Below are 12,800 nucleotides of genomic sequence, written 5' to 3'. Positions count from 1 at the left end.
GTAAGCCTTGGTGAGAATAACAACTGAAAGATTTCTCTTGTTAAACTTCACTGGAAATAACGTGCTACATGCTCATCACTATAGGTAGTTTTTTTGTTTTTGTTTTTGTTGTTTTTGTTTTGTTTTTTCGAGACAGGGTTTCTCTGTGTAGCCCTGGCTGTCCTGGAACTCACTTTGTAGACCAGGCTGGCCTCAAACTCAGAAATTCACCTGCCTCTGCCTCCCAAGTGCTGGGATTAAAGACGTGTGCCATCATACCCGGCAAACTATTCTGTTGCCACTAAGAATTACAGATGTGAAAGTCATTCTCTTCAAACCACACATTTGCTATTCTGTTGCTTGGCAATGTTTATATTGGCTGAAATGTAAGGCTGTATCAAGCTGTCCTGTACATAAAATGTAGTTGGATTACATTTTCTAGCACTAACATTTTTTTCTCTTAAAAAAATCTTAACACTGCGCTTCTGATTGGCACATCATAAAACTGCCTCTCCCTAAACTGACTGGTTGAGACCTGTTTTTCTGAGAGTTTTAGGTACAAATAGCAGTCTTTGTGGGGAAAAATGGAAACACTCTACAGAAGAAACTGTCCCATGGCAGAGCGTGGGAGACACTTCAGGAGGAGTTGAGGCACCTCTAACCTCAGGGAGATCAACCTCTCAGGGCTGAATTCTAAAAGCTTCAGCACTTTTTATTGTTACACAAAAGACACTTTTAGCAAGTCAATTACTTATCTGAGGTTAGGGTGAAGCAGTTCTCAGCCATACTAGACAACCTGGTTTGTAGGTCAGGACTAGGGACTAAGTTATGCAAAGACTCTGAGCCTCCTTTAAAAGAATAGCCCCATAAAATTTCAGAGAACAATCACTGACATAAGGCTACTTCAAAGCCTAGGGGCCTTCGCTCCAGATTCATGCTAGAAACAATGGTTCTGCTAAAATTCTGCTATAGGAAGCCCAGTCTGGCGCGCGCGCGCGCGCGCGCGTGTGTGTGTGTGTGTGTGTGTGTGTGTGTGTGTGTGTGTGTGTGTGTGTTTTATGTTCATGCTAAGGCATGTGGAGATCAGAAGATAACTTGAGGAACTCTGTTCTCCCCTGCCATGCTACCATGTGGGGCCCAGGGATGACCTTCATCTACTGAGCCATCTCACAGGCTCCAGATTTTCATTTTATTTTGGCTTTTTCGAGACAGAGTTTCTTTGTGTAGCTGTGGCTGTCCTGGAACTCACGTTGTAGACCAGAATGGCCTCGAACTCAGAGATCTGCCTGCCTCTGCCTCCTGAGTGCAGATTAAAGAGCTAGGGATTCCACCATCGGACAAGCCCACCTAGATTCTTACTTAACTTGCCGGAGGTGCCAAAACAGACTCATTTGAGTTGCAGGTCATATCTTTAAAATTTCCACTCAGGCAGGGCAGTGGTGGTGCATGCCTTTAACCCTAGCACTTGGGAGACAGAGGCCAGTGGATTTCTGAGTTTGAGGCCAGGCTGGTATACATAGCGAGTTCCAGGACAGCTAGAGCTACACAGAGAAACCCTGTGTCAGGGGAAACAAAAACAAAAACAAACAAATCAAGAACAGAAAACAAAAATAAAAAACAACAATAAAAAACCAACCAACTACCACCACAGCCGCCAAAACCCATAAAACAAACAAAATAACAACAACAATTTTAAAAAGAAGAAAATTATCATGTAAGCAGTATTTTAGCAAGTGTTCTTGAAAATTTAAAAAAAAAATAGTTTATGTAACTACAAGACTCTATATGACAGGAGTGAAAAAAGCAAAACAGAATTGTGTTTAAAACAACCGTAGTACCATCAGCCAATGACTTAAACAAGTCGACTGAATTCCTCTTTTCTGTTGAAATGTGAAAGGTGTATCAAGTCTGGTGTTTTTAAAAACCAGGACTTTTAATGTTTATCCCCAGGGCAATCACAGATCTTATATTCGCATGTGCTCAGACAGAATGTGGAGCTTGGCTTTGGGGCTGCAACCCAGGAGTTGGTGCACAGCATGGCCGAGATTTCCCAACAGAGCTGTTCTGCTTTCCCAAGGCCAGATTCCTAGTCTCAGGCCAGGTCCTTCGAGGTTGCTGGTGGCAGTGCACATGCTAGCACTCATCACTGGCCTGTCACCAGGGTGCCCGGATGTACACGTTTTGGGGTGACTGTTTATCCGTCAGGCAGTGCATGCTATATACTGGGGCGCTCTGGCAGCTCCGGCATTTGGAAGTCTCTAGGGTTCTGGCCATGGTTACCGCTGCCGCGCCGCCGCCGCCATTTGAGTGGCAGGCACCCTACGTTTCCTTGCTCCTCCCTTCTCGCTCTGCCTCCTCCCCTTCTCCTCGCCCCTCTTTTCCCCTCCTCCTGTCCTTCCTTCTTCTCTTCCTCCCGCTGCTCCTCCTTCTCCTCTGAGCTCCGGACGTCCTGCAGCGGTCTGGGTAAGCCTCCCCGCGCCTCCCCGCTTCGAAGGTGAGCAAAGCGGCCGCGATGCGAGTCCAGGGCTTCCGTGCCCTGGATAGTAGGGACCCGAAGCCCGATGGCGCACGGCCCACCATCTTGTTTCAGGCCCCGGGAAGGGAAAGGTCGCCTGGGCAACGCGGAGCATGGGGTGCTTGTGGGGATCGCGGGCTGCCGCCTCCCAGGCCTGGACCGGGCATGGGTGGCCGCGTGGGCCCGGGTCGGGCGCTAGCCTGGCCTCCGAAGGCCTGGGAGGCTGTCCGGGCCCCAGGACCTCTCTGGCTTTGCTTTCTGGAGTCAGCCCCCGGGGCTCTTTTGTACATTGGATAGCGACGGAACCCCCCTGGCTGCGGATCTCTTCAGTCTTGGGAAAGGCTGATGGTGCAAGCCGAACTTTCCAGCCTCGGGCTCCTGAGGCCCTTAAGTTATATCTTACCCCTTACCCAGAACTGCTAGCGGATTTGCCGTGCTAGTAGGGCACGGCATTCTTCCCAAAGGAACTGCCCTTCTCTGTCACAGAAATCTTGCTCTCGTCGGGTTATTGTCTAGATTCTAGAAAATAAAAAACCCAGACTGGAGAGACGTGGACTTAAATGCACGATTTTCCATCAGTAAGCTGTGCGGGGGTTTTTCATTTTTAAGCAACGGGGGAAGCATTTCATTCGGAGGAGGAAACCCTGCTGCAGACATGGGAGTCCCTTTCAATGCTCCTCAAGTTTGAATTCTTTTAGGAAGAAGTCTCAATGTGAAGTGAACCCGTTTCTTCCAAATGTGGAAGATCTTTATCCAAGGACCTCTCTTTGTTTGAGAGGATCAGCTAAGTCTATGAGCTTGAATTTTTGATCTTGTTGTTTTGGGGGTTGGATTATCAGTTTCAGTGTCTTTTAGCTCCTCTAAAACTGTATTTGATACATAAATCCAGTTTTAAGCTACAAAAGTTCCCTAGGTATTTGTGAGGTGCCTTAAAGAGATACATTGTGATTCAAGCCATCTTAAAGTAAAAAGAAAAAGAAATAAATAAAAATAAAAGAAACACTGTATCTATGAAGGTGCTAATCTGTGCCTTTGCTTTAATAGCCATACAAATGCAATTGTGATAACATTTGATTGAGTGTTTGTTTGATGCCACTCCTCTACAGGGTTGTAAGGTATTAAAGAGCTGTTTTGAGGTCAGTAAATAGAGCCACTTGTGGGGATTTTTAAATTACCTGTGTGTGAGTCTGTGTGTGTGTGTGTGTGTGTGTGTGTGTACGTTTGTCCTCACAGTTTGAAGGTCAGATGACAACATGGTAGTTTTAAGTTCTCACCTTCTACTGTATAGGTCCCGCAGGTAGATCTCTGATCATCAGTTTGGGGAACAGACCCCCTTACTTGCTGAGCCAGTCTCGGAGACCTCCTACTGTTTGGGTTTATTTGTTTGTTTTTGAGAGGGTCCCATAATAGCCCAGGCCAGCCTTGTATTTGATATGTAACTAAGGCTATCCATGAACCCCTGATCCTGCTGCCTCAGGATTCCAGCTAAGAGCCTTCATCCCTGTCACCTTAAAACCAGTTCTTATTTATTTATTTATTTAATTTTTTTTAACAGTCCAGATTTTATCCCCCTCCTGGTCCACCCTCTTACTGTTTCACATCCCATACCTCCTCCCCCCCACATCTCCACGAGAATGTCCCCATCCCCCCACCCCCATCTCACCAGACCTCTCCACTCACTGAGGGAGGACTCCAGTTTCTTGAGGGTTAAGTGCATCTTAAAACCAGTTCATACGCCAATACTAGCTTTTGCCTAAGGTTCAATTCATTAAATAATGCCTCATTTATTTTATAGGTATGTCGAAGTTCCAGAGAAAGAAAAGCAAGGAGGTTCGCCTAAAATTTTTAAGAAGTGTTACTCAATTCCCGTCTCTACATTTAAAAAAATCATTTTCCTATTTTTTAATACTTATTTTATTATATATACAGCATCCGAACTGCATATATGCCTGCAGGCCAAAAGATGGCATCGGATCCCATTACAGATGGTTATGAGCCACCATGTGGTTGCTGGGAACTGAACTCAGGACCTCTGGAAGAGCCTCTTGAGTTCTGGAAGAGCCACATGTGCTGAGCCATCTCTCCAGCCTCTTGTCACTACAGTTTTTAAAGATGTTATATTGTTTGTACATTTTAGCATTTGAATAATACTATATCCAAGTACGTTTAAAAACTGAAGAAGAGCATTGGAAAGAGTACTGATAATGAAGAACTGCCAACCTCAGCTTTTCCTATTCAATCCCTTTGCTCCAGTTTCCTAAAATTTCCAATAGAGGCTGGCCTTTTCAGCCCAGCGTTGCGCCACTTAACATTACCTTTTTATGAAGGGAAGGGATTCTATGCCTTCCTTTTCTTCCACTTATTTTATTTTTCTAGGAGAACACTTAGAACCATACAGAATTTTTGGAAGTACTAGGGATCAATTTGTATATACTAATTATAGCTGAATAATTTTTTTCTTTCTGTTTTCAGGGAGGACTTTGTCTTTCTGGAGCCAGGAAGGTGATATAATTGCTACCACCAAACCTGACAACTTGAGCTCAATCGCAAGGACCCATATGGTAGGAGAGAAACAACTCCTTTAGGCTGTCTTCTGACTTTCACGCATATGCAAACACACACACATTTTGAAAGATAATTGGTTTTTAGATTAAATTAAGTAATACTTTAGGAAGCCTTAAAAAACCCAGTAACTTGAATAAAAATGTACCTCTAGGCTTTTAAAATTTATTCTCCACAAATTGCTTTTACTTTAATAATTGACATAAAGATAAAAGGGTTACAGAAACAGCTATTTGATAACAATTTAGACATGATGCTCCTTTTTTATACCATCAAGGTATGATGGTACATACCTGTGATCTCAGCAGTTGGGAGGCAGAAGCAGGAGGATCACAGCACGTTTAAGGCCAGACCAGTGTACAATTAAAACTTCAAGCTAACCAGGGTAACAAGACCCTGACTCAGAGAGAGAAAGAGGAACAGTATAAAGTGGGAGGAGAGAGAGGAAGAGAAAAGTGGGGAATGAAAATATAAACAAATGCATTTAATTCTTTTTATATTGTAAATGCATGTGTGTATGTGCGCACACACGCACCTGCATGCACAAGTATGCCAAAGCATTCATGTAATGGTTAAAGGACAACTTACAAAGTTGGTTTTCTCCTTCCATTATGTGAGCTCCAAGGATTGAACTCAGATAATCAGGCTTGGTGGCAGCTCTTGGTTTTCCAAGCCCAAGTTTTACTATGTAGCTCAGGCTAACCCTGAACCTTCCTGTATAGCTTAACCTAGCCTGTAATTCATGATTTTTGTGTATCACCCTCTCATTGTAAACTATATGGTGTGTGTATGAGGACTCAAGATACAATTTAAACTGAAATTCTTTTTAATGAAGAATGAAACTGAAATATAAGGATTTAAACTGAAATTCTTTTTAATGAAGAATGAAAAATTGAATTCTATTCAATTTTTTGACAGGGTTTCTCTGTGTAGCCCTGGCTGTCCTGGAACTCACTTTGTAGACCAGGCTGGCCTCGAACTAAGAAATCCGCCTGCCTCTGCCTTCCGAGTATTGGGATTAAAGGCGTGCGCCACCACACCTGGCTCAATTTTTGATTACTTTAATGTAACACCTGTTTTTAAAGGTCCAAATAGGGCTGGAATATGTTGCTTTTGGAAAGACACTAGCTTAGCACATATTAAATTTGATCACCAGCACCATAAAAATAAAATCTTAAATGCCTATAAACAGTCTTCATTTAGGGGGTGGGGATAAAGCTGTAAGCAACCATGCCTGGATTTTGTTTTGTAGTCTTTCTTTCTTTCTTTCTTTCTTTCTTTCTTTCTTTCTTTCTTTCTTTCTTTCTTTCTTTCTTCCTTCCTTCCTTTCTTTCTTTCTTTCTTTCTAAAAAAGATTTATTTATTTTATGTATATGAGGGCCCTATCTGCATGTATGCCTGCATGCCAGAAGAGGGCATCAAATCCCCTTATAGATGGTTGAGTCACCATGTGGTTGGTGGTAACTAAACTCAGGACTTCTGGAGGAGCAGCCAGTGCTCTTAACCAATGAACCATCTCTCCAGCCCCCAGTGCTACATATTTTATTTTGATTTTTTATCATGCATTGTATTTGTGGGTGCACAGGTGCACCTGTAAATGTTTATATGTGGGTGCATGTAAAAGCCACAGGACAACCTCAGGTGTCATCCTCAGAAATTTCATCCACCTTCTTGAAATAAGGTTTCCTTATTGGCCTGGAGGTCACCAACGACGACAGACTGGTTGGACAACAAGCCCCAGGAGCCCTGTTTCTGCCCCCTCAACTCTGGAATTACAAGTGCATGTTTTTATGCTATTGATTCTGGTGATCAGACTCAGGTCCCATAATTGAAGTACAAGAACTGTATCTTGTTTTATTTAATTCACACACACACACACACACATCGATCACTCAAGATCGCCACACAACAGCCGGGCGTGGTGGAACACGCCTGTAATCCCAGCACTTGGGAGGCAGAGGCAGACAGATTTCTGAATTCAAGGCCAGCCTGGTCTACAGAGTGAGTTCCAGGACAGCCAAGGCTACACAGAGAAACCTTGTCTCAACAAAACCAAACAAACAACAAAAAAAGATCTCCACACAATACCAGAAAAAAAAAAAAAAAGAAAAGAAAAGAAAACCAACCCTGAGCATAATAGAGGCAAAAATCATAACAAAAATATAAGAAATATGAAAACTAACATGTTAATATAAGACTTCAACATTTGAGTTCAAAGATATCAAAATGATTGTGTGTGTGTGTGTGTGTGTGTGTGTGTGTGTATGCGTACATGTACATGCATACATGTGTGTGCATGCCAGAGCGTGCTTGCAGACATCAGAGGACAACTTGCAGAAGTTGGTTCTTTCTTTTGTTTGTTTGGTTGTCTTTTTTGTTTTGTTTCGTTTTTTGGTTTTTCGAGACAGGGTTTCTCTGTGTAGTCCTGGCTGTCCTGGAACTCACTCTGTAGACCAGGCTGGCCTCGAACTCAGAAATCCACCTGTCTCTGTCTCCCAAGTGTGCCACCACGCCCGGGTAAAGTTGGTTCTTTCTTAAACTGAGGTTTTCAGACTTGGCAGCACGTGCCTGTATCAGTGAGAACTCCTTACAGCCTGGTGCCTTTATTTTATAAGGTGGAAAACAAAGTTCTAACCTCTTACCTTGTCAGGAGTCATATGATAAGTTTGCTTAAGATGGAAATTAGACTCAAAGATTTCTGACTCGAGTTTCATGTTTCAGTGTTTAGTATTATTTGGAACTCATAAAATTGATTGGTGCCTTGTACTTGGTTTTAGTTGGTTCTTCAATTTGATGGATAAAGATAACTCTGTTCAAGAAAAAGGTAAGTATCGTTTCTGCAATTGATACTAGCATATATGGATTTTTTTAAAAGATTTATTTATTATATATAAGTACACTCTAGCTGTCTTCAGACAAACCAGAAGAGGGAATCAGATCTCATTACAGATGGTTGTAAGCCACCATGTGGTTGCTGGGATTTGAACTCAGGTCCTCTGGAAGAGCAGTCAGTGCTCTTAACCACTAGGCCAAATCTCCAGCCCATGGATTTTTAAAATTACATCTATTTATTCATTTACTTACCTATTTGTGTGTGTGTGCGTGTGTGTGTGTGTGTGTGTGTGTGTGTGTGTGCATGCACATGTGCATACATATGGTGGTCAGAGGACAACTTGGGAGGGTTTCCCTTCTACAGTTAAACTTATGTCATCAGGCTTGGTAGCAAATGCCTTTTGCTGGCTGAGCCATTTTGACAACCCATGAATGGCATTTATACTGAGAACCTTTCTTTAATAGGTTTACTGAGAGGTGTGTACATTTAGTTTTTACTTAGATTTACTTAAAATAATTAAAGTTACACATATAATAAAATGTGAATGATCTACAAAAAAACTGTGAGTAGATGGGCTAAGGAAATGGCTCACTGGTAAACTGCTTGCTTGCTGCACTAGCATGAGACTATTAGTTCGAATCCTCAGCACCCAGGGAAAAAGCTAGGCGTGGCTGTGTTTCCCTCTGCAATCCCAGCAGTTGATAAAGGGGCCAAGGAAAAGTGAATTATTGGTGTAAGTGGAAGGCAGCCTAGCTCCACGGTCAGTGAGAAATCCTTTCTCAAGGGAATTAGGTGGCGAGTGATAGAGCAGGACACCTGCGGTCTTCCTCTGGTTGTTATGAGTACACACATGTGCACATACATCACACATATAAGCAAACGTAAGGTAGAAATCAAATGTATCAGTAAGTGACTTTTAAAAACTATCAGTACACACAAGTCGCCTTTGTTTCTTTAAATTCGGTATCACCTTCTTTGTCAGATTTCTTAGCCTGTAGATTAATGCCTGCTTTCTATGTAGTAAACAAAGTGTGAATAATTTGTCCTTCCCTCTGATGTGGAACATGTACAATTCAGATGCATTGAAAATAGTGAAAAGTTTGACCTATCATGTTAACTCTTGAATTTCTGATAATAGACTGAATTGATTAGAGGTAGAAGAAAACACACTGAATATAAAAATGTGAAACTGAATTATGGTTTATTTGTGTAACTTAGATGATCCTGCATAACATTTTAGGGGATAGACTGAAAATGAAAGCAGTTGCTTTATAATATTGGTTCCATTTGGAGGATGAGAAGTTTTTGTTTGGTTGTTTTAGAGGCATAGGAGAACTACTAGACATTAGAAAAGATTATGCTAAGAAATAATTTTAGGGCTCAGAGTGTGACGCAGTAGTAGAACACTTATCTCTAGCATGCATGAGGTTCTGTGTTCAATCCCCAGCACTGCAAAAAACAAAACAAAACCAAAACAAAACTTGTCGTACGTGGATAAGAGGGGATATTTAAAATTTTGGACAATGGCACCAACTTGTTATGCTGTCCCCAACTTACTATTTTCATGCACTGCCATTTAAAGCTATTCTAATGTATCAGCCGAATTTGGGGCCAAGGGCAGGTATGTTGTTTTAATATAAATACCTTTAGAAATGACTGTATCATCATTATTACTGTGCTGTGTTTTGAGTGTATGTGTGTGCGTGCGTGCGTGCGTGCGTGTCTATATGGCAGGGTAGTAGTAATGACTGCCTTGTTGCACATGTAGAAGTAAAAAGAATTGGTTTTCGTCTTTCACCTATAATGTTTCTGGGCATTGAAGCACTTTCCCTGCTGAGCTGTTTTGATAGCTCATGACTGGATTTGAAATGTAAAAATGTCATTGTCTAAGACCAAATTCCAAAGTTATTTTACGTTATTAGTTATCCCCCTGCCCTCCAGCCAAATCTGATTCCATCACATGTACATCCCCATTGTTATTATTTTAATTTAGGTTTCCAGTTTATTTAGCTGAAACAATACACAGTTATTTAAAGCCAAACAAGCCAAAAAGGTTCTAAGGGGTTTTTTAGTCTTATTTGCTTATATATGCATATGTGTACATGCACCTGTAGAGGGCATAAGCGTGTGGGAGAAGTCCTACGTGGGTGCTAGGAACCAACCTTGGGTCCTCTGGATGAGCACCAAGTGTTCTTAGTCATTGAGCCATCTCTCCAGCCCTCATCACTACCCTTCCTTCCTTCCTTCCTTCCTTCCTTCCTTCCTTCCTTCCTTCCTTCCTTTCTTCCTTCCTTCCTTCCTTCCTTCCTAAATTTCTTAATTTCTTTCTTTCTTTTTTCTCTTTCTTGTTTTTTGCTTTATTTTTGTTGTTTTGTGTTTGTTTATTTGTTTTGACAGGTTCTCACTATGTAGTCCTGGCTGTTCTGGAACTCACTATGTGGAACAGGCTGGCCTCAAACTCCAAGAGATCAACCTGTCTCTGCATCAAAAGCATGCTCCACCATGTCTGGCAATATCTACAACTTTTTGAAAGGAGGAGGGATAGTCATAGGTGTGTGCATGTACATATGCACATAATTATGTATTCCCTAGTCTTCCCAAGGTGTTTGCCTTGAATTACTTAGATGGTTTTCTAATCATCATTTCTATATTCTGTCTTTAAAATACCCATATAATGGGCTGGAGAAATGATCCATCACTTCAGAGCACTTGCTGGTCTTGCAGAGGACTTTATTTAGTTCTGTTCCCAGCTTCCACTTGGGGGCTCACCACCATCTGTAAATCCAGTGCTAGGCGATCCATGACCTTCTGCTGACACCTGCAGGCACCAGGCATGCATATGGCTCATATACACGCATGCACTCAATATCTTCATACACATAATTTTTTTAAAAATACAAAGATAAATACCCATAATTATAACTTTCTCGGGCTGGAGAGCTGGCCCAGTGGTCAAGAGCACTGACTGCTCTTCTGAAGGTCCTGAGTTCAGTTCCCAGCAACAACATGGTGTCTCACATCGATCTGTAATGAGATCTGGTGCCCTCTTCTGGCGTGTCTGAAGACAGCTACAGTGTACTCACATACATAAACTAAATAAATAAATCTTTTTAAAAAATTATAGCTGTCTCTTGAATCATCAATTGCCATTAGCTAATGATTTATTCTTATAGAAGAGGAAAAATTTTCAATTTCATCATTGCAGCCCTCTCTGCAAGCATCCACCACAGGAATAGGTATAGTTAATCATTTCAGAGTTTTGGGTTTTTTTTGGCTAAATCATATTTGTTTTTTTCTTTTGTTTGTTTGTTTGTTTGTTTGTTTTGGATTTTCAAGACAGGGTTTCTCTGTGTAGCCCTGCCTGTCCTGGAACTCACTTTGTAGATCAGGCTGGCCTCAAATTCAGAAATCCACCTGTCTCTGCCTCCCAAGTGCTGGGATTAAAGGTGTGCGCCACCACCGCCCAGCTAAATCATATTTGTTATGATGACCAACGTAAATATTTTTCATGGATGATTCTAACAATAGTATGCTGTTAGTATTCATATCTTATTAATATATTAGAAACATTTCCATTTTTTATTTTGTATATTCTAAAAGTACCATTTTTCATTGTTTAGACGTACTATTTATTTATAAACTAAGTAGAATTGGACTAAATAGATGGTGCTGTAGGTTCTTGCCACCAAACCTGACAAACTTGAATTTGATCACCAGAAATCACAAGATTGAAGAGAACTTACTCTATAAGTAGGCTGCCCAGGGTTTCTGGGATTGAACTGAGGTTGTCAGGCAGGGCAGCATGTTCCCTTACGTGTTGAGGCACCTTTCCTGTGCCTGGATTTTGTATTTGTATTGTACTGAAGCAGGATCCCTGGCGTTAGGAGCCTGGAGTTCGGCATCTTGCCCTAAGGATGCCATGTTTCTGCCTCCAGAGTGCTGGGATGATAGGTGGCTGCCACATATGCTCAGCATTTTTTCCTCTTTTTTAAAACATTTTATTTTATATGTATGGATGTTTTGCCTACATGTGTATCTGGGCACCACATATGTACCTGTTGCCATTTGAAACCAATGAACTAGAGTTACAGATGAGTGTGAGTACCATATGGAATGTGGTAACTGAGTCCAAGACCTCTGCAACAGCAATAAGTGCTCTCAACCAATGAACCATCTCTCCAGCTCATCTGCCCAGCTTTTTTGTGAGCTCTGGGATCTGAACCTTTATCCTCATGCTTACATAGTAAGTGCTGTATCTGCTGAGTACTTTCCTTTGACTGCCCTCCATCTCCCCTCTCAACCATGTTATTTAGTGTATGTGTACACGTGTGAGTTTGTGTGCAGGCATGTGGTATATGAGGAAGTCAGAGGACAGTTTGTGAGAATCATTTATCTCCTACTATGTAGGTCCTGGTACTGAAATTCAGGTAGACAGACTTAGTAGGCATCTTTCCTTTATTAATTAATTTTTTTATTTTTTTGGTTATAGGGACTCATGTATCCCAAGATATACTTTAAAGGTCCTAAAATTTTTCTTGCCCTTTCTGAGGGTTAGGCAACTAACATCTATAGCCTAAAGCTACAACCTTTGTTCTCTCTCCACAGGAACTGCGCAGCTCTTTCAGCCTGCTAGTTAAAGTTGCAGGAAGAAAAAGGGACACTTTGAAAAGTGATTTTAGTGTTTATTTCTAAGTTGTAAAAAGTTTCCTATGAAAGTTCTCTAAGGGGCTGGAGAGATGGCTCAGTGGTTAAGAGCACTGACTGTTCTTCCAAAGGTCCTGAGTTCAATTCCCAGCAACCACATGGTGGCTCACAGCCATCTGTCCTGAGATCTGACGCCCTCTTCTGGTGCATCTGAAGACAGCTACAGTCTACTTACATATAATAATAAATAAATCTTTTTTTTTTTTT

At 41.6% G+C, this 12,800-nt stretch overlaps 1 protein-coding gene across 4 annotated transcripts in view; it reads left to right on the top strand.

The window, feature by feature from the left end:
* Positions 1 to 2,191: 2,191 nt before the first annotated feature.
* Znf280c (zinc finger protein 280C) overlaps positions 2,192 to 12,800 on the top strand; it is a 49,269-nt gene continuing 38,660 nt past the window's right edge. Inside the window, exons 1-3 of one of the 4 annotated variants that reach the window (XM_021153219.2) lie at positions 2,192 to 2,442; positions 4,967 to 5,055; positions 7,834 to 7,880. In XM_021153219.2, the coding sequence (XP_021008878.1) occupies positions 7,850 to 7,880 (31 nt within the window). In that variant the 5' untranslated portion in view covers positions 2,192 to 2,442; positions 4,967 to 5,055; positions 7,834 to 7,849. Of the gene's footprint in view, positions 2,474 to 4,966; positions 5,056 to 7,833; positions 7,881 to 12,800 lie in introns of all 4 variants that reach the window. The other 3 variants (XM_029473463.1, XM_029473465.1, XM_029473464.1) reach the window with 3 other exon arrangements.

Source organism: Mus caroli, chromosome X (genome assembly GCF_900094665.2).
Source record: "Mus caroli chromosome X, CAROLI_EIJ_v1.1, whole genome shotgun sequence".
NCBI lineage: Eukaryota > Metazoa > Chordata > Mammalia > Rodentia > Muridae > Mus > Mus caroli.
The sequence above is the reverse complement of the archived record's forward strand: the minus strand, read 5'-3'. Positions and strand labels throughout refer to the sequence as shown.